The following is a 22,500-nucleotide window of genomic DNA, read 5'->3' on the forward strand; positions in this document are numbered from 1 at the left end:
GACTGCTGATTATTTAAAAATAGGGTTACGTGCGATCTACGGTCTTTATTTTTTTAACAAAAAAAAAACAGTAAATTTTTTTTCTGGCGAATTGTACGAAAATTTTTTAATTAGCTACAGTACTACACTACAATGCCCTTTTTCCAAAGGGGAACACCTAAAAACAACTCATACAAAAAAAGGAAACAAAAAACCAAAACCAAAGTGTCATCACCGTATTCCATGACGCGCTGCTCCACTTTTTCCCCAGTGTGTTGCCGGGGCCGGCCCTGGATGCGGGGGGCTTTGTTAAGAAGAGTTGATCTCCCAAACTGGAAAAAGGTGAACCCCGCGTGTACGGGCCCAAAAAACCCAAACACCGGGGCCAGCGGGATCACTATCCCAGTTTCCCACGGAAATGCCGGACACTGGTCGGGGTGGGTGCGTCGGCGGGGGGATTTTCCGAATGTTGGGGTAAAATTTGGCAGGGAATTTTTGGGGAATAGGATACATAGCCACGCAGTGGGGAGGAACGTGGTGAAAAATTCAAAAAGATAAACTGCGCCAGCTGAAGCATGCTGCAGATCCAACAGGGGCCATGGTTTCTGGTGGTACTGGTAGACCCTCTAAAAAAAGGTCGAGGTTTCCGGTGATTCCATCTGACTGCTCGACTTAGGCACACAGGGAACACCATGCTGGAGGGGGTATCGGGGGAGGGGTCACGTCGCGCCCCCTGTCCCCCCCCATACGCCCCCCTCAGTTCCCCCCATCAGGGGTGGACTGTTAAAATTCTGGGACAGCGGACTGGGCAAAGATCACAGAACCCAAAATCAAATAAAAACAAAGACAATAATTAAACTCAAACGAGAGGGGAGACGATAAACGAAGAAAAATATAGAAACAGAAGCCTTTTTTCCCTCTCAGCGTCTCGTGCGAAGGGGCTCTGACGTTCACGTTCCACAGGTTTTCCCCAAAAAAGCCCAAAGGGGGCCGGGACACCAAACGCTCCCCTTCGATAACACTCCTTCTGCGCCCCCGGGCTCCTCCTCCCGGGTTTCGCCTCACATCCCCTGTTTTGGCACGCTCTACGACATAGTACGAGTCTCAGCGCGAGCGGGGTCCAAAAGAGGAAACTCGCACAAAAAAGGGAAATTGCGTCGCATCCTCCCTCCCCTCGTCCCCCGAGCCTCATCCCCGCTGTTTCCCGCTCGCGTTCCGGCGCTGCGCCCTCGCCCGCCCTCGGGTCTATTTATTTCGCGCTCCTTTCCCTCCCTCTTTTATCGAATGTGCGTGCTGCCGATGCCTTCCGCCTTTCGGGAGTGCAATCTCCGCCGCCGAATAGTTGGCAGGAGGTCAAGGCGCCGCGGAGGAACGGGAAAATACGACGCGTCCGCAGCTGGCGGCGTGTGGCACCCCGGCCGCCGCTGCGCCCCCCCGGGAAATAGCCCCAAAAAAAGGGCCTATTTGTGTACATTTTTTTTCTTCCTTTTTTGTGCTTCTCTCGCCTTGCCTTTCACTATTGGGTTGTCTAAAATAATTGGAGGTTTTTGGTGAGAGAAAGGGCCAAAAGGAAGGGATGAGCGAATGACATTGGGCACAGAGGGCCCCTTGATAATCTTCCGAATATCTGCATGAGTCATTCTTTACGTCAGGTGGACACATCGCTGGAAATGCGTGTGGCCATGCAATCCTCGTGCAACTGCCCTCGTCATGAAATGAAAGGCTTTTGCATCGGGAGCCAAGGCCCTGAACTACGCCATTTTGCCTCCGAGACGAACCTCTCCCTCTATTCCTCGCCTTTAAAGGCAACCCCATCATTTGTGCCCCTCTTGTTGCAACCACGAGACTCCTGCAACATTCCCACGGAGGAAATTGACGAGATAATTCCCTTGACTTACCTTGCAGGCGTTTTCGCGAAAAAAGATTTTGTCCGGGAATCGATTTGCTCTTTCGCCCCAAAACGCTTTCGAACTCGCCGCCATGCTTGCCCTCCGGGTGCGTGGCCGAGGGAGACGTCAGCTGTTAAAGGATTAGATCAAATGTCTATATTCCGGAAAGCTAGGTATAAGAAGCAGCCATAACAATTATTCTTAAATAGTTCTAGATATTTTTATAACATAACAGAACTCGTCGTTGGAAGAAATAACTCCAGGAAGGAAGCCAACGAAGCCAGCCAGCAGCGGTTTCGAATTCAAGATGGCGGCGGCAGCGAGCGCTGTGTTTGGTCGATCGCCTGGGGTTTCATCATGGGTTTTTGTTTTTTCCCGCGGAAATTGAGAGCGGCCGCCTTTTTTAAACCCTCCCCCTGCTGGGCCCCCGTCGATGCGCCCATTTTCGGTGAATAACCGACCCCCGGTGATCGGGGGTTTAGGGGGCGAAAAAGGGGGGGAAGACTGGGAACAAGGCCGCGAGGAGCGAGAGAAGGAGGGCCCAGAGGGAATGTCTCGCCTCCCGTCTTGATCGTCGCCCGAGTCGGGATTTCGGATTTTGGCCTCGGATTATGCTCACGTCTGTCGGCTGGGGGATTTTTTGCGCCCCAAACGTTGGGCGGGGGGGATTTGTCCCTAGAATAGCGAGGGTAAGTTCAGGGGGGTGGAGAGGAAAAAAATCGAGTAATATTTTGTCCTCATTTAAAATCGTGGGGGAGATTTCGTTTTCGTAAACAGGAATTGGAAAAATTTTTATCTTTTTGTTTCCCTCTCTGTCGTGGTCTCTCTGCTTAGTTTTTTATCTGGCTTTAAAAATTCCCTTTTTTTTCGATCTTTTATCTGAAGCAAGGTTCTTTTTGTAAATAGGGCATTGTGTTTGCATAAAATTTCTCTAAAAAAGTCAGAAATTTAAAAACTTTTTAGATTTATTGTGTTTTGAGTCCATTCTTTAAATCTCTCATGGATAAAGGAAAATCTGTGGTTAATTTGGCTTAAATTTCCTACTACCCACGGGCAAAGTGGGGAAGAAAAATTGTAAAACCACTTTTCGTCACTGACGTTTCAGTTGCAGATTGCAAATAAACAAGGTGATTGATATCAAAAACTTGAGCTAGTGATAGACATATTACATTTCCCCACCCAAGCCATGTCTGTTCCCTTACTGACTTTTGCCAACAAACTCTGCAGACTTTCTGTCCACCTGAACCGACCAAAAACCCAAGCCGCTTTTAAAAATTCTTTGTACCCTTACTTATAACTTTTTATCAAATAACAAAATTTGTTCTTGTTATATTTGGTGTATTTGTAAACCTTTTCTGGAAAATTGAAACTTCAGAGGGCCCATCAATCCAGACTGGAAACCACCTTATCAGCGTGGGCAAGTTATTTTCAAGTCATAATATGCACAGTTAACCCGTTCCCGCCGGTGACGTGTTGACACGTCATAGCAAACTGCTCTTTCGGCAGGGTAAGCTCGTCGTGGGGTTTTCCGCAGGGGGCCCCCGCGCCCCACTTAGGGCAGTTGCCGATATCACCAATTTTTAATTGCTCTCAGGTTTTTGAAAAGGGGAATAACGGTTTAAATTTTCAGTTTCAGAAATGCTCAGTTCATTGCTGCATGACTTTTTTTTTTTGCATTCTGTAAAGTTAGTGATGGATGATACATTATTTATTCGTAGTTCTTATGCTATTAAGATGGATTATTATTGATGGCACAACTTAGTATGGTTCAATATAATTAATAAATCTTTTAGGTCTGCAAAAAAAAACTACGCTTAAACAGGACTTCGAACTGTAGCAGCGTATTTTTAATGAAAGGAAAATCCCCTGTGAAAACAGATTCTGCGCCACAAAATTTCCAGTCTGGATGGGAGTCTCTTGACACTCATTTTTGTGATTGGTGTTTGCTATTTAATAAATTTCTAGTTTTCAATTAAAGAAATATTTGCAAATAAAAAAACCCAAAAATTGTTTTTTAACGATTATTTTTTTATTTTATATATGTATTTTATTATATATATTTTATATATATTATATATATATATATACATGTATAATATATATAAATATATATTTATTATATATATATATATAATATATATAAAATATAAACATTTAAAATATTACAATTAAAATACATATATAATTATAAAAATAAAAACATATAATATACAAATTTTATATAACAATTTTATATATAATATATATATACTATGTATATATCATATGTTTTATATTACATTAAATACAAATATATATTATTATTTATTATATAAATAAAATAATATATATATATATATATATAATTATATATATATTAAAAAATAATACATATAATATATATTTTAATATTATATATATATGTATATACAAAAATATACAGTATATCATTTATATATGAATACATTATAACATATATAACATATAAATACATATTTATATATATATACATATATATATACATATACATATTTCATGTCACACATGGATCTTTGACACCAGCAAATTTTTGGCAGTAATTCTATACATTACGAATGCATTCACCAGAGCCTATATCCCCAACTCATATCACAAAATTTATTCAATCATCTAAGTTGCTGTGACCTGAGGGGAGGGTTGATTGGGGGGGGGCTACCCCCCTCCATCACCCCTGACAAACATGGTCTGCACCTCTATGCTCAGCAAGATAGAGCTGAAACTCAGGAGCCCCAAATGGGGGACTCGAGTAGCCTTTTTTGATCTTACCTTTTATTTGTGGTTGTGATCTGTCTGCAGGTTATTTCTTTAATTTAATTTCTTTAATCTTCAATTTGCCCTAGCTTAGTGCATCCATACCGTAAAGATAAACTAATTTTTCTTTTAAGAATTAATATTGACCTTGTTAATGCCTCATTGTTAAATAAGCAAAAGTCCAAATTTGTAGTTTTCATATTGAGGTGGAAAGTTTATTGGCTTGCACGCATATGGCAGAGAGAATAAGGGGGTTTCATAACCCCCATTTTTACAGTATTATTTTGACACGAATAATATGATTACCAAATCACAAAAAAGTTTTAACATTTAATGTGTTTTGTTTTCCTTTTGAGTAATGGTTGTCATGAATGGAGAACTTACTATCTTACAGAGTAACTAACATCTCGGCCATGTTCTTATCAAAATGTAGGTGAAAAATCAAGCTTCAGTGAGATGTGCTGGAGTTTTATTTTTGTCAGTTATTAACATTCTCTGGACCCCATTCTCCTTACACAATACAGCCTAACTCTGTACCCAACCTAACAATCTAACTTAGCCAGGGGGCTCCATCCTCTTGAACAATTTCCCCAATGGTAGCTGGTGTGGACCTAAAGTAGTGAACCCTAAGCAGATGAGATGCAATTTCAATTCAGTAAATAGAAAGTCAGTCTTATTCATGGTATAAATTACATAATAATTCCTTGCTCAAAATCACGTTGATGAATCTAAAATTATTTTATCCATATTATCTTAAAACCCGTAAGTAACAAAAACTTTCTCCCCGGTGCATTCACAAAATGAAGGCTTTCAACTGTCACAACCTTAGTGAAAACAGAGAAGGTTATTTTGAATAAATTTTTAAAAAAATATTAAAAATATTATTAATTTTTTTAAAATACTGAAAAAACATGGAGAGAGGGATTTGGGAATTAGAGGGAACATTTTCATAAAGTTAATAAAGGCATCAGTTAGTGTAGTACTTGAGATTTCAGAGGAACAGTTTGGGTGACTTAGAAAAAAAATTGTTTCTAAGGGTTTTAGTAGGAGGGTCACCTGATCTTGCCCGATAAAAATGTTTATTTATGTGTAGAAAAACCTTTTTTTTGTAATGTTTTTTTTTCTTTTTTGTTGCTTTTAATGAATAAAAAACAATAATAAAATAATTTATTATTGACTAGGGATTATTATATCGTTATTTTCACTACTAATACCCCTAAGAAATAAGAAAATCCATGAAAAAGTCAAAGGAATAAGGTAGGACTAATAATTAACTCCTTGGTGATTAAACTCTTTTGGAGCTCTTTCTTTATAAGTAATAAACCAAAATCATAATGGATATGACTTATATGTTTATGCTGTCCCAACATCAGTGGGTTAAAGTTCAACAGTTCAATAGAAAAATATAGCCAAGGCACTTACCAATTAAACATAATATGAGGGCTTTTGTTCCTTTCTTATCCTCTCATATTTGATTAGAAAAATATTTATTGCTATAATCACAATTTATATTTTGTTGATATCTGTAGATGATGTTCTGCCCCAGATTTCAACCCCTCAAAAGAATGATTAGCTAAATTAAAACTGCTGATAGCATTTGACAGTAAACTAAAGAGCAAAAGCAAAAAAGATAGGCCCGCATTGTTTACTTTGGGCTTGATGTTTTTTGTTACGCTCTTGCTCCGGGATCTAAATTATTTTTTTTACTATCATATTGTTTTTCTTGGGCTTGATGTGCAATAAGGGGGTGAGGCACAATTGTTTTGTTACCTCTTCCCATTTTAAATAAATTTTTTACTATGTATTTGCTCTAAGTTACTTTCATATACTTTCTTGTTTACATTTTTTTCTGAGAGTCCCTCTAATGTATTGTCCTTGCTAGTATTGTGACTTTCTTCAATATTTATCTTCTCTGTTCAGTTAAAAGTACTTTTTAAAGGGAAAGCTCCCGTTGTTCCGGAAAATTCCCGGAGTTGGGCTTGACTGTCATCTTATTTTAAAAACCCAAAAACTTTTAAAGTGATAGCTGGGGACATACATAAAGTTTTTTCTTATGGGTGTAAAAGTAGGTGTAGTATTATTTTGTTTCAGTTTTTAGATTCTTTTTTTAGATGTATGATGTATATCTTTCAGTTATTTTTTTAGAACCCCTTAATATTTTAGTTTATTGAATAAGTTAACTGAACTGTTGTGAAGTTGGTATTTTTATAGATACTTCAGCAAAAGGGTTTTTTCTTCTTTTTTATTTTTATTCTTGTTTCGTTTTCTATTACCCTCATCAGTTTTTACTTTATTTGTTTGATTATATATTATTTATTGATTTATTAATTTTATTTATTGACTTTTCTTGATTTGTCCAATAGCCTAATAATGCCTGGCCCCTAAAAGGGGGAATGGGGGGGGTGAGGTAGTGAGGGGGCGAATGGGGTTGTCACACCACCCCCCCACCCCACACAACAAAAAAAAGAGAAAAAAAAAAAACAAATCCCCCCCACCCCATAAAGTGTTTGGGGGGTTTTGGGGGGGGGGGGTTTTGCTTGGCGAGCCTGTGGCCCCACCTTGGAGTCATTTAGCCAACGACGGAGAGAAAAGTGCCTGGACATTTTTTGCCCTCTGCACAATGCTGTGCCAGAGTGAGTGCCTGGGAAATTATCATTGACTTTTTATTATGTGGTACCCGTTTGGAAGTATGTTCTATGTATGGATCATAGAAATTAAAAACTTACGATTAAATTTTGATAAAAAAAACATCATATTTTTCCTTTTTTTAATATTTAAATTGTATCTATTTAATATAGTCAATGAAGCAACAAAAAAAAAATTACTTTCTCATCATTGTTTTCTTTTTTGTCTTCAGGTAACAAGTGGGCTGGGGTGGGTTTTGGGGCAATTTCCAAGTTGTAGTTGGGTGGACCTTGGGGCAGACCGTAACCTCAGGGAAAGGTTGCGCTTTTATCTCCCACTCATACGTGTAAAAAAGAGTATTTATTTCACTTACAAAGGGAAGGAGGGAAAAAAAGACATCTCCCGTAAAGAAAAGTGATAAACAAAACAGATTCTCTCAATCATTTTTGAAAATCAATTTCAAAAGAATCTTCAAATGAAAGGGAATTATTTTTTTTTTTACTAATTTACAAAATTTATTAAAAACTTAAAAGGGAACAATTGTGTATGGTGTTGGGGGGAAGGAGGGGATCCCGGGGACCTTTTCAGCAGAGTTTTCGTCCCTGCGAGTCTGTTGGGGGGGTTGGAACTTACATGGACATTTATTAGTTTACTTAGCATTAGACCGGGGTTTGGGGGTCAGTATTTTTAGTCTTGGGGACTTAATGATTTTTATTTTCATACATTTCTTCAATTGCTTGATTTTTTCAGGCCCTAAGTTTGTCTGATGAGTCTCCCAGGCCTTTAGTGAATATAACCATACCAGATGCCCAAGCAAGAGTTCCCCTTCAGTGCAGTTATGCGAATTTCCCTCCAACTGTGTGCTTAATGGTTTGTTTTGTTTTTCGTAGTATGCGGTTAGTTTTATGCATTCGAAAACCAGTACAGTTTTCTGTTTGGTATTAAAACCGATATATGTAGATGTGGGTTTTTTGGCATTGTACTTCTAAGAAAATACTCTAGTGGTTGATTTTTTTTTGAGTAATTGAACTTGTATATATTAAAGGAATATCAGAACCATTATTTTTCAAGTAAACTTAGAAAATTTTTTGTTTTCCCTAGGAACTTTTATTCCCTTTTAAAAAGAAAGATTCAAACATATTTATTGATTTTTTTCCCGATGGCATGATCAAATGGCCGCTTCCAGTCATCGGGCCTGACGACAATGTGCTTTTGAGACGGCAGTCCTGTGTGGAGTTACTGCCCTGTCCTTCATCCCCCCGCTTGCCTCACTTTTCATAGGGTTATTTTGGGGCTTTCCCGATAATCAACTTGTCAACTCTAACCATAGAGTGAGTTTTACCTTTTTTTTGTTTTACTATTTTTGTGTTCTATTTCTTTTTTGGGGGGTTAAATTTTTTAATGTTTTAAATATTGTAAATTTTTGTTTTTTGCATTTATTTTTATTTTTTTCTGTTTAACATACCCTGTCTGGATTGGAATTCTCCCCTTTTTTTTGCCCCTTTTCCTTTTTTTCCCCCTCTTCAATTCAAAATTTAAAATATGATAAAATTTTTGAGTTTAGTGTGCAAGCCCTATAAGACAAAATGCCTCCAGTACATTCCTTTTCCCGCAAAAACCAAGAAAGCCCCCAAAACTTGTTTTCCTGTGGCTTGTCGGAGTTGGGGGCCTTCTGGGAAGATGCATGGCTAACTTTCATGATTATAGAAAAGAGGAACTGAGAAAAGGGTGGGTTGAGATATAAACAAATTGTATGATTTTGCTTGTTTTCCCCCAGATGATTCTGAAGTAAGGAGGAAGGGTGCGGGAGGGAAAAAAGCCCCCCAAATTTTGCACCATTATACCATGACCTAGACAACAAAGTATGGATAGAAGGGGATGGACATGGGACCAAGGCTTGCATCGTTTCTCCCGGGGTTTAGTTTGATGCTATCGGAGGGTTGGGGCTGAAGGGGCCCCCAGCCCCCAACCCCGCACGGGGTTTTACTGCCCCGACAGTGCGGGAGCAAACCCCCAATTAGCTGTGGCCGGGAGGATCTTCAGCTGCTTTTAGCACTTTCTCTCCTGATAAGTGGGAGATTTGGGTTAAGTAAATTTGAACATGAAATCTGATTGACTACAATTAAAATAACCATGGAACTCATTGATATTTTTTGATATTCTTGTGTCTTACTTTAGTTTTTTTTACTATTTTTTGATTTTCCCTGGGTTTTTTTTTGTGACCTTGTCAAAATGTATAATTTTTTTTATAATCTGCAGCTGGACCAGCCCTGAACAAAGCTTTTCAATTTTGGGTGGGTAGGAGGTGCCCCGGACGGGCTGTATTACGTTAATCACTATCTGGGTATCTTTGCTTAACCATGGTATCAGGTAAACAGTTTTGTGTACAAATTTCAAAATTTTGGGATATACTATGTAATTTAATTTGGGTATTTATCCTAAAAGGTAATTTTTGATTGGAAAGGGGTTTCAATTCTAAAATTTTTTTAGAGGGTTTTTATCCCGGAAATGTTTAAAAAATGATTGAAGTGAGCTTTTCTCCTTCCCTTCCTCCTTTTTGCATAGGCACCCCCTCTACACCATAATCACTAGCCAAACATGTTTTTTTCTTTATCCCCGCAGGGTCAAAGCCCCCCAATTGAAGTGGATGATCTTTACTGTCCATACAGAGCTTCCCGTGTTTGGGCAGAGTCCGGGGGAGCCCAAGGTTTGTCCCTTGGGGGAGCCCCCAAAACCAGCTTCTGGGGTAACACATTCCGCACTTTTTAAAGATAGTGATGGGTTTCCCCGCTGCCCTCTATTGGAAACTTGTTTTTACGTGTTTTTATGTTCTTTTTTTTTTTGGGTTTCAGGAAAATTTTAACCGTTTTTGTTTTATAGTATATTTTAATATAATATAATTTATATATATATATTTTAAAAATAAAAAAATATATAATAATATATATATAATAACTAATATTATATATATATATATATATATATATATTATAATATAAATAAATATAATATATTATATATAAAATTTTATATATATTAATATATATAAATATATAATATAATATATTTAAAAATAAATATATATATAAAAATATATATAAATTTTATATATTAAAAAAAAATATTATATATATATTATAAAATATAATAATCTATAATATATATATATTAATTAATATATATTTATAATTTTAATATATAATTTTTATATATAAATTATTATATATTATTTATAATATATTTTTTTTTTTTTTATTATTTTTATTTTAAAAAATTTTTTTAAAATTTTAGATATAAAAGAAAAGAAAATTTTTAATAATTTTAAAAAAAAGTAATTTTTTGTATTTTATCTTTTTTAGATCCCCCCCCTTTTTTTAAAAAAGGGAAAACCATGCCAAATTTAAATTTCCTGGGGCCCCCTTTTTTTTTCCTTGTTTAAGCCCAGGGGAAATGTCCCGGTTTTGGCCCCCCTATCGTACAGGTTTCCCCAGGGAGGCAATTTACCTTATTTTCAACCCCGGGGGCGGGGGAAGAAAAAAGGAGGGGGGAAACTTTTTACTAACCCAAGGGCCACCCCATTTGGGCCCTACGGGGGCCAGGGGGAATTGGGCCTTATTACACGGGGGGCAAAAAGGGGGAAAAAGGAAAAAAAGAAGTTTTTTTTAAAGGTTTTTTTTGGGGGTAAAAGCTTTTGAAGGGCCCCTGAAACCCCAGGGGTTCCCCTTTGTTCCCGGGTGGAGATTTGCGAGGGTTTCCTTTACCAACAACGGGGGCCCCCACCAGGGGGGAAGGGGGCCAAAAACCAAGGAAACCTAAGGGAAATTCTACCCCTTTTTTTTTTTTGGGCGTTTGTTTAAGGGGGAAAAAAAAAAAAAGGGAGGGAAAAAATTCTTTTCCCCCTTTTCCCTTTCTTTGCCCCAGAAAAAGTTTGGTTCAAATGTTGTTTAACTTTTTCAATTAAAAAACAAAAACCCATGAAAAATTTTCGGGGGCCCCCAAGGGGGGGGGGTTTTGGGGGGTGCCGGGGAGGCGGGGGACCTTTTTTCTTTTTTTTTTTTTTCCCTCCCTCAACCCCAGAAAAAGAGGTTTGCAATTTTTTTTGGGAAACGAACAGGAAAACAATAAAGAAAGGGGTTTTAAAAAACCCCCAGGGGGGCTTAAAAATTTAGGGGTAAAACTTTAAACAATTTAAAAAAAGGTTAAAAAAAGGAAAAAAAAAAAATTGGCCTTTCCCTTTTTTTAGCCCCGAAATAAAGGGGGGCACCCCCCCGGGGGGGGACCAAAGGGGGTTGGAAACGAACCGGGGGAATAATTAAAAAGAAGGGGAAATGGCTTTTCATTTTACCCTTTCTTTTCCCTCCCCGTTTCCCCAAAGAAGAATTTTAAAAACTTTCCGATTGAAAATTTTAGGGGGGGTTTTAGGAAAAATATAAAGATTATGAACCTTTAAAAACCTGAACAACCCCCCCCTTTTCCCCTTTCCTCTTCCTTTTTTTTTTTTTTTTTTTTAATAAGGGGATTGAAATTTTTTGAAAGCCGGGGAAAAAGAGGGGGAGTTGGGTACCCCCAATTTTTTTCTGCCCGGACCACCTTCCAGCCTTTTCTTTAAACCCAAAAAACCCAGGGAAATTCTTCCCCTTTATATGCAAAAATTTTGATTGGGGGGTTTGTTTTATAAGAATGTTTTTTTTTTTATTTTTTTTCTTTTAAAAATGGAAAAACTTTTTTGCTAAAATCCCCCTCTCACCTTGTCGGGTTCCCCTTTTTTTTTTTTTTTTTTTTATGTTTTGGGGGTTTTCTAATTGGTTTCCACTTGTACCCGAAACAAGGTTTTTGAAAAGAAATTGGTGAAGTTTTTTTGTTTTTAAAGTTTTCTTCCTCTCCGTAAAATCAAACTGAGGGTTTTTTTGGGTTTTGACCCCCAAAAAAAATAAGAGTTCCCCTGGATTTAAAATTTTGTTTTTTTTTTTTTTTCCCCTTTTTTTTTTCCTTTCTTTTTCTCTTCTCTTCCCCCCTTTTTTTTCCCCTTTTCCTTTTTTTTTAAGTAAAAAAGGAAAAAAATCACACCCTTTCAGGGCAGAAAAATTTTTGGGTTTCAAAAAAACAGGGTGTCCATAAATTTCCCAGGGTAAATAATAGGCGCCCCCCGATATTCGTCCCAACCTAGGAAAGGGGTAAATATTTTTCCAGTTTCAGTTTCTTTTTTATATAGGAGTGTTGTTAAAATTCATAGGTTTTCCCCTTTTTTTTTTAAATGAAATACTTTAAAAAATCGACTGAAGTTTTTTTTAAAATAATCATAAAGGCCAAAAAAAAATAAGAGGTCCACCAAAAAAAGAGTTTTAAATATATTTTTGTTTTCTTTTTCTTTTTTTTTTTCTTCTTCTTTTTTTTTATTCTTTCTTTCTTTTTCTTTTTCCCCCGCTCTTCCTTTTTTTCTCTTTTCTTTTTTTTTTTTCCTTAAATTAAAAAAAATTTTACCTTTCAAAAGTGGCAAGAAAATTTAAAAAAATTCCCTATTTTAAAAAAAAATTTAATTTTTTTTTTTCTAAATAAAACCTCTTTACAACCGGGGAGATTTAATCCCGCCTCCAAAAGGCATTGGTAAATGCCCACCCCTAGAAAGGGGTTATTTTTCCCTTTTTGCAAATCACTTAAAAGGAAAATGAAAACTTAAAACATTTTCCTTTAACATCTTTTAAGTAAAATTTAATTTAAATAAATTTCCCTACATGCAAATTTTTCATTAATTTTTCCATACCCCCCCTTCACAAAAAAATGAAAAGGCCCATCAAAATTTTTTGAAAAATTATGATTTAAGGTTTTTTTAAAAATTTCATTAAATGTGGGGGAACTTTTTTAAAAATTTTACTTATAACTCTGGGTTTTGGAATTTTAGGGGAAGTCCTTTAAGTAAAAACTTTTTGAACAATTGCCCCGAAAGATCGCTCAGACTTTGTTTTGACAGATAACCCCCAATCAGGGAAAAGGGTCAATTTTATCAAAAAAACAAAATTGATTTGAAGTGGGTGATAAAGAGAAGCCTGGTCCAGTGAAAAGAAAACCAGCAAAAAATATGTGTGCAATGATAGACCTACAAAACTGTTTATTCAACACTAAGATGCACATCCATTATTTTTATAATTTTTATAATTTTTTGGTTTGTAACAGGTTGTGAACAACTTGGGAAACTGGAGTGTGTGGTTCACCTTCCCCTCTCACCCTTGGAAGAGGATGCTCTTGTGTCCTATCTGAGGACCTCCTCATATCCTGCAGCTCAGGATTATCTCCTTGTTTATTATTTGCAGAGAGCAAGGTTAGTTTTTGTTGTGGGTGATGGCTTTTTTTTTTTGGACAAATCATTATCAAGATCTTTATATTTTAGGTTGGTCTTGAAAAAAAGTGTCTTAAATATTGTCTTGTTTGTTTTTGTTTGTTTTATTCAATAGTTTGTTTGCATATTTAGATACGACGAAGCTGCAGTTCTGCAAAATAACCTGCGTGGTGGTCTTGGTACTGCCAAAAAGCGACAGGGAGCAAGGTCAGCACTCATCCATGGCTATCTCACACACTTGCCTGATGTTGCTAAGAAGGTTAGTTGCTTTTTTTTTTATGCACCAAGTCATAATTAGTTGACATACCCCCTTATGTTAAAATATGATATGATATAGTTTGGTTATCAGAGATCTGACTGATAAATAGTGTGTGGATTTGTATTTTTTACTTTGCATTGGAGAAAAAACTGCAATTACTAGATTGCTAAGTAAATATGTTCTTTCTAGCTGTCATCCACCAACTTGAGCAACAGAGGACCAACACACACAGTCTACAGCAAACCCCAGCCCCTGTCAGCCCAGATCCGGCAAGCAGCGTGCAGCCCCAAGACAGCTGCAACTAACATTAATAAAATGATACAGCGAGAGCAAGACACGTGGCCAGTAAATAAGGGTGCGACCACACCCTACACCCCATTCAGGAGCAAAGCGCAAAGGCGAAGAGGGTTTGGACAGCCTGAAGGTCTTGGCTTTGGGGATATCAGCTCTCCCAAATTGAGAGATCCTACCAGGTAATGTACCAGTGCCTTACATCTAGAACCACATAATACTTAAGAAATTGTGTATCAAGAAAATAAAGAAAGAAGATTCCTTTTTATTAAGTTACTGGAACTCAAGGTTTCTTATTCTACTTCTACTTGGTCTTGTTGAATGTTACAAGCAATGACACACAGATTTGAGCCTATTTGCTTCAGTACTTTAGTTATGACAAATCCCACCATTCTACCTTAGCATTCTTCCAGTCTACCTTAACACACACTCAATAATCAGAATATTTCTTTAAGAGAGAAAAAGTTCACCATGTTTGTTTATCAGCTACACTGAACTTAAGTCAGGAATTTTTAGAAATGACAATAAAATATATGTTTAAAAAGAATAAAAGGGAAGAAATAGAATAAAAAAAGAAAGAAATACAATGAGTTTGTGATATGTCAGTTAAAGATTGCAGTTGAATTGAAAAAGTTGTCTCATATGTACCATTTCCCAGGAAAAAGGAAAACAGCAAATCATTGGTAGTATTAAGAGTATAGCTACAATGAAGAATAATAATTTAAATTTTATTTGTTTTAGGGAGATATCCCACACTGTCTTCCCATCTCGAGTTGAAGCAAGCCAGTTAAGATACATTGATCACGACGGTGATATTGGCCTCTTCAGTCCAACCATCAAGAGGAGCCGCCAAGAGGTGTCCCTTTTGAATGACGATACCTCAAGACTGATGGAGTCCGTCCTTAGAAAAAATATTCATAGCAGCATGGATGTGAATGCCAGGTTAGAAGTTTTGGTTTGTATTTAATTATTAATTGAATATTGATGTGGATATGTGAAGAAAATTCAATTGTCACCCAGAGAAGCCCCAAATCTCTATCTGTTAATTCTTATGATCCACAGTGTGTCTCAAAACATATCCTCCGATTTGCTGTCCTTACTGCAAACCCCCAAAATTGTCCGGAAGAGGAAGCCTCTGAACCGTTCTGTTGGAGAATCGCCTCTTACGGACACCCCACAGTCCATACTCAAGGTGAGTTGGTTTTCTTTTGTTATTTTTTCTTCTCTCTCTCTCTCTCTCTCTCTCTCTCTCTCTCTCTCTCTCTCTCTCTCTCACTCTCTCCTCTCTCTCTCTCCTCTCTCTCTCTCCTCTCCCTCCCTCTCCCTCTCCCTCCTCTCTCTTGTTATTTTTGTTACTATTACTATTGCTAAATAAATTATTATTACTACAGTGTATTATCTGCTTCTGCACACTAATCTTGATTAAAACAAATATTGAAGTAGGTGTAATCTCTGCTCAAGATTCTTGTTACTTAACAGAACAATAACAATATCCATGACATTCACTCAAGGTTGCTATCAATTGAAGATTATATCTATACATATTTTTTTCCTTGTCCTTTCTTTTTCAAAAATTCTTTTTATTATTGCAAGGGATGAACAGATTTCCTGATGAGCAGCTTTTATTTTTCTTACCATCCTTCCAGGTTCGCCAGATGGTGCAAAGACCCATGAGTCCATCAGCTACCAGCGACTCTTCCATCCCAGTGTTCCCAAGAATTACCAAGAGAGCCAGTATTTGTAAGTAATCAATATGTGTAGCCATTTGATCATTACTTTTTATCAATACTGTAATTATTTTTATCTGCCCTCTGTCTTTCTTCTTTCTTTCTTTCTTTCTTTTATTTTTATTTTTCAAAGTACATATAATATACATTTAAAGTAGGTTTCTGAATTCTAAAATTCTCTTGATATACATGAAAACTTATATTTTTATATTATTTCTTAGTGACTTATAGGGAATGATCTCAAAGAAAAGTAGTTATAGAATGCAAGGAGTTTAATAAACCTGATGAACATTTCTCAGAGGAGGAAGGTACTGAACAGAATCTTTTCCTTTAGCAGCCAGTGAGGAGGTTGTGACAAGCAAAGTCAGTGATACTAGCATGACCCCCAAGCAACTGCGTTTCCACCTCCCCAAGACATAGCAGAAGGAGAGAGCAACAGCAAGGAAGAAGTGCTGGAGAGGGAGGAAGAGGATGATCTCGTACCCTTGAAGCTTGATGAGGAAGAGGAAGATGCAGTGGAAGAAGAAGAAGAGGAGAGAGAGGAGGAGATTGATGAGGCAGTGGAGGAGGAGGGAGAGGAAGAAGAGGAGGAGGAGGATGCCGATGATGATGAAAAGGAAGAAATTGATGAAGAGGAGGAAAAGGTAGCCATGGAACAAGAAGTAGCAGAGGAAGAGTCTATAGAGATGGAGGAGGAGGAACCATCAAGGAAGACAGAAGCAGAGGAAGAAGAGATGGAGGATGTAGAGGTGGAAGAGGAGGAAACAGAAGAAATGGAATGTAATGATGAAGTGAAAGAAACAAACAGTGGAAATTGGATATCAGTGTCACCTCGTCCAGAAATTCACAATAAGAAACTAAGCCCAGTGAGGTAAGAAGTTATTATTTTTCTGTAGTTTCTTTTGTTGATTAAACCCTCATTTTACTTAGTTATTGTAAGTCTCAATTTTTTACCTACGTTCTTTCCTCCACTCATCACAGGTACAGCTGAAAATCTTTTGAAAATTGGCAGCATGAACAAGGTTGCATGTTTGTTTGCATCTGTTCTGGGAGTAGTATTCAAGTTTGATTAACAGGGTACAAAACAGGTTTTTCAGTGACAGTGCCACACTGTTTTGCATGACACAATTACCCCTAAAGTAAATTTAAGTTTGGAAGTCTTTTTAGTTTTCCTCTTTTTGAAAGCAACCAAGGGTGTGTGTCTCAGAACGGAATGTCGTCTTGTTTCGACTTCTGACCAACACATTTTCACTTTGTATAGGCGCAAGTCTACTGGAATCCCATCGCCACGGCAACCTCTGCCTGGCTACGTGGCCAAAACAACTCGGGCAGAAGCAATGTTACCCCAGAGGTTAGAGCATGGAGAAAAGCATACATGGCTTGAAAGAACAAGCTGCTTCTGTGGCTATAATGCTATAATGGTGGTGGCCTTTCAGTGGCTATCATGCTTTCGTGCCTATACTGGGAGTCTGGTTGGGGAAATGTTCCTTTTTATATCTCTATTGTAGTTGTATATTTGTATATTATCTTATTGTTTTTTGGGTTTAGTAGTTAAGATTTTTTTTCTCTCTCTCTCTCTTTCTTTCTTTCTTTGTCTCCAAGGTGCTTAATGTCAGGCTAATTGGAAAACTAACATGTTTGCTCTGCCTACTAGAGTTTCCATGTACACAAAAGTTTCCCTTCATGGCCTGTGTATATTTCAGTTATTTATATATTTTGTAATGTTTACTTATAGGTCTTCCATTTTTGCAGTGTCTTCAAAGAGTGTGCTGATGCAGATGAAATGGATGCAAGCAGAGCATCAGAGGATGAAGTAGATGTTGAGTATCCAAGCAGGGAGACAACTGTGAATGAGGACTTTTATAGCTTCACTGAAGAGGATGAGTTCAATATCTCAGAAAAGTCTGCATTATCTGCAATAGGAGATGGGGTGGCCAAGGAACCTGATGTTTTGGTTGACAGAAGGGTAGAAGAAAAGGAGCTTGACACTGAGAAATCAAGTGAAGCAGAAGAGAAAACAGAGTGCAAACTTGATCAAGTGCACAACAATGGTCGTAGTATTACTGAAGGCCAATGGGTAGAATACGTAGTAGAAACCTCCAAACAGGAAGTTCATCATGAGGAGGTCAAGGAATTTGTTCTCATAGAGAAAGAGACACACATCTCAAGAGAACTAGAGACCAAAGAAGAAAAGATGCAGCAGCGACTTAATGAATCAGAGCATTTTGGCACTCTACAGTTTTCTGATTCTGAAAGTGAAGATGAAACAACAACAAAGGCCCAGCCTCAAGAAGAAGCTTCCACTTTGACCAGCCAGGAGTTTGTATTAGAAGAGAATGGTGGCAGTGCAGAAAATGAAGAGATCATTGAGAAGCTGTCAGAGGAAGAGGAAGAGATGATAGCAGAAGCTCTCTCAGAAGAGGAAGATTTGAGTCTGGCTCTAGACACAACAGAACGATTCAGTCCTCTGCGGTTTTCAGATTCTGAAAATGAAAATGATGGTGGCTCTGAAGGTGAACAGGAGAATGTTATTGATAGAAATGGAACAGATAAAACTTTGTTAGAATTAAATGAAACCAAAGACATGGAGGAAATTAAGGTTGACACTTCGCAGTGGCATCCTGTAAAGGTGCAGGTCTTCAAAACAGAGATAGTCTCAGAGACAAAAGTCATCAGGAAGACTGTAGAATCTCCATTACCAAAGGAATCAGTCCTCACAGAGAGCAATTCAGAAACTATTAGTGTAGAGAACAATAATGAGGAAATTGCAAAATTTATCAGAAATGATGCATCAAAGAAGGACGTAGCCGGAACAGAGACAGGAGAACCAGTTGCAAGCAATGAAGAACATAGAGTATCATATACCTCATCTACAAATGGATCGTCAGAACTAAACCACAAAGTAGTAGAAACCATACCATCTTCAGACATCTCAGAGTCCTCTACTGGGGTGCCAAAAGATCAGTTGGAAAAATCAGACATTCCATCTGCCACAGACTCCATGAACATGAATGAAGAACAGGGCGAGGTCGTTCATGAAGAGGGTAAAGAAGTGGAAGTCCAGGAGAAAGACACAGACACAGACATAAAGGAGAGTGCTGATGAAAAAATGGAAGAAAAGATGGGTACATCAGTAGTAGATACTGTTGTTAGTCCTAAAGCAAACGTCTCTGTAGAAAATGAAAGTATGGAGACAGATGAAACCGATGGGAAGGTAATTGCTGAAAGCGCGTCTCAACAGGAACTGGAAGCTATAGAAAGAGCAGAAGTTGGTAGGTTAGATGTTACACCACCTGAGGAGACTGATTCAAAGGAGGAAAAAACTAGTGAGAAGGAAGATGGTACTGAAATTAAGTCAGACCTTGTAGAAACTAGAGATAGACAGGCTAGCAAGAAGGTTAAAGAAATTATTCAAGAAGTAGAAAGCAGTCCTCCAGAGGAAAGTTCAGAACTTCCTACTAGACCAGAAACACCAACTAGAAAAGCTGAGGAAGTACCAGAAACTTCAAGGGTTTCTTCAGTGCGTAGAAGTCGAAGACTCAGCACATCATCACCAGCCACTCCTGCAACCCCAAGGAGAAGCCGACGGACAAGTGGCAGTACAGCAGATGAACCAGTGACACCTGCCCATAAATCTCTCTTAAGTGAAGTTGCCTTTGAAAGGGTGACAAGGTCAGGAAGGAAGATCGGACAGGTGCCAACGCCTGTTACAAAGAAGCGGGCCACATCCCCCACACCTAACCTTGTCTTATCAGGGAGAATGCAGAGAAGAGCCTCAGCAGCAGCAGAGGAAGTTCAGAAAGTGACTCAAAGGCTGGAGTTATCTGCTGATGAAACTGAAGAGGGACCTGCAGTAGGTCAGGAACCAGTGTCTGTGTCTATAGCCACTCATGATGTCTTGCCAACTCCACCCTCATCACCAACAACTCCATCTACAAGGAGACGAAGGAGGCAGAGCTCAGGAGAGGCTGAAGCTTCTGCCACCAAGTCCCCAAGTAGGCGTTCTACTAGACAAAGTGCCTTGGATGAGTCTTTAGGAACAATTCAAGAAGAAGCAGAGGTATCAGAGAGTCTAGAGATTAAGGCCACAAAAAGTAAAACCACTCCTAGAAAATTAGAAGGTACTCCCACCAAAGCAACACCAACTAAAGCCACACCAACAAGGACACGCAGAAAATCTGCCAAACAAGCTGCTGGCATTGAGAGCTTAGAAACAATTAAAGAGGATGCAGAACTTTCAACTGGTTTTGTGCCTCTTGTTTTAGATGAACAAATAACAGGAACTCCATCCCGAAGAACTCGTCGTTCACTTGCAGGAGAGACTAGTCAAACGCCTGGCACTCAAACACTTAGAGAGGTTTCAGAGACCACCCCTGAAGCAAAGACCCCATCACGTACCAGAAAAGGGTCCATATCAAAGACATCAGATGCCACTCCTGAGATCAAAACTCCTATGCGTACAAGGCGGCAGTCTGGTGCATCTGATGTTTCTGACATTGCAGGGGAAGCTAAGACACCAACACGAAGGACACGAAAGTCTGTTACAAAGGAAGTGTCGGAAGTCACTCCAGAGAAGAAAACCCCTTCAAGGACAAGAAGACAGTCAGTGTCTTCTGATGTGTCAGAAGCAGCCCAGGAGGCCAAGACACCATCACGCAGGACACGCCAGTCTATTTCAAAAGAGTTGGCAGAGACTGTCCAAGAAGCTAAAACTCCCATGCGCACAAGAAGACAGTCTGTTTCATCTGAAGTGTCAGAGGCTGCTTCAGAAACCCACATACAGGCACGTGGAAGACGCCAGTCCATATCAGAGGGTATGACAGAGGTCGTCCCTAAAACAAAAACTCCCTCACAGAAGAGTCAACTATCTCGATCAGCCAAAAGTACAAGAAGAAGAACAATACAGGTATTACAATCTGAAGAGGAATCTGCTTCTGAAGCTGCACACAGATTGATCTCTGTCCCATCTCCAGGATCAGAAATATCACAGGTTAGTTAGCTGTATTTGATAACTTGCTTTCAGAGGTTCAGTTTTTTTTGCATGTGTGTGTGTGTGATAATTCTGCAAAATATTTTAGATGCTACTTGATTTGTTATTTTTCATATGATTTTCATCATTTATTGTCTTCTATTTATTTATTTATTATTTGTTGTTTTTCCAGAGATCTCCAGATAGAATGTCAACCAGATCTAGCGTCAATAGCCCACTAACGAGCATAAAAGGTTGGAAATAATGTGGCACTTTTTTGTATCATAACAATAGTACTTAGTAGAGCTGTCATTACAAGTACATTGTAGATGATGTTCTGGAGGTCTCTACCTCATTAACTTTTTTCCTTTACTTTTTTCTTTCTCTCTCTTCCTTCTTTTCCTTTCTTAATTGACTGCCTACAAACTATACCAGCCCTCCATGGACAATAATTCTTTATCTTTAGTTGGTACAATTTTAGTTTGACAGTAAGTATCTAGAGCTAACACATGAAAGTAGATAAAAAAAAAAAAAAATTAATAGTAGTAAAGATCAGGTTGACTGTCCTTGATTAGTTCCCTTTATATAACCCTATACTTCTTATTACAGACTCAGAGAGCAGTGAAGAAGAAGAGGTAGGCAGAAAGAGAGCATCTAGGCAAGCAACTAAAAGAACAGGAAGAAAGTCTTTGGCAGTTGAGAAGACTGTGGATGAACCAACAGTCAGCAAGCGCAAGAGTCGACGTCTCACCAGCAGCACACTCCCAACAGCTATAGTGAGTGACTTGCCTGAGAAGATCAAGACTGGCAAGATGTCTCGAAAGTCAGTTGTGTCATCAAAGCTTTATGCTGATACAGGTATGTATGTGTGCATGTGTGTGTGTGTGTATGTATATATAGATACATTTTTTCTTTTCTTTTCTTTCTTCTCCTTTTCTTTTTTTCTTTTTTTCTTACTCCCTTTACTCTCAGCCAGCCCCTCTCCCCATCATTCTCTCTCTCTCTCTCTCTCTCTCTCTCTCTCTCTCTCTCTCTCTCTCTCTCTCTCTCTCTCTCTCTCCCCCCTCCCCCTCCTTCTCCCTCTCCCTCTCCCTTTCTCTCATCCTTCTCTCCAGTCTTCATGTCCATGTTTGTGTATCCTGTTTTTAACCCTTTCCTGACGGGTAGTATTCATAGTGGCCCAGGCCTAGCTGCCGGGGGCTTATATCGTCACCCTAGCGTACGCGACCGCTCATGCCAAATACCAGCATCCCTTGCCTTTTCTTCATAATACTAAAAGAGCCTGTGTTGTATTTTCAAAATTATTTTCCAAGGTCTCTATTTGCCATATTTCCTGATAAATCAAGACTGTAGGATATTTTTGTTGTTATATAGACTCCATAGTTGATCATTATTCACTCTATAGTCTGAATAAAATAAGTAGTGGGTGGCATCATGGAGTTGAAACTAGTTTTTTTTTCCAAGATATTTTATAAGATAACTTTAGTTTCAACAGGTTTATATTATCACTTCCATATAGATATACTTTTATGTTCAGTGTTTTTATAAATACGTGATTTTTTCATCTTCTTCTTCTTCTTCTTCTTAAAAATACATATTGGCATTTTCACGCGGTTTTACATCATCACTACATGAATACTATATAATATCTCTGGCCA

At 38.2% G+C, this 22,500-nt stretch overlaps 2 protein-coding genes across 2 annotated transcripts in view; one reads left to right on the top strand and one right to left on the bottom strand.

Moving 5' to 3' along the window:
* The window catches only part of LOC119584337 (autophagy-related protein 9A-like), a 46,445-nt gene extending 45,501 nt beyond the window's left edge, over window positions 1-944 (bottom strand). The window contains exon 1 of the mRNA XM_037932898.1: window positions 804-944. The gene's annotated coding sequence lies outside the window, so the exon portion shown is untranslated. The remainder of the gene's footprint in view (window positions 1-803) is intronic.
* The window catches only part of LOC119584335 (protein ELYS-like), a gene marked incomplete in the record, with an annotated part of 42,425 nt that overhangs the window by 12,979 nt on the left and 6,946 nt on the right, over window positions 1-22,500 (top strand). Inside the window, 12 exon segments of the mRNA XM_037932895.1 lie at window positions 13,434-13,578; window positions 13,729-13,855; window positions 14,045-14,328; window positions 14,888-15,088; window positions 15,209-15,338; window positions 15,793-15,886; window positions 16,208-16,288; window positions 16,291-16,744; window positions 17,135-17,224; window positions 17,626-20,863; window positions 21,036-21,096; window positions 21,452-21,700. Coding sequence (XP_037788823.1) covers window positions 13,434-13,578; window positions 13,729-13,855; window positions 14,045-14,328; window positions 14,888-15,088; window positions 15,209-15,338; window positions 15,793-15,886; window positions 16,208-16,288; window positions 16,291-16,744; window positions 17,135-17,224; window positions 17,626-20,863; window positions 21,036-21,096; window positions 21,452-21,700 — 5,154 coding nt within the window.

The sequence above is a fragment of the Penaeus monodon genome, chromosome 18 (genome assembly GCF_015228065.2).
Source record: "Penaeus monodon isolate SGIC_2016 chromosome 18, NSTDA_Pmon_1, whole genome shotgun sequence".
Classification (NCBI taxonomy): Eukaryota; Metazoa; Arthropoda; class Malacostraca; order Decapoda; family Penaeidae; genus Penaeus; species Penaeus monodon.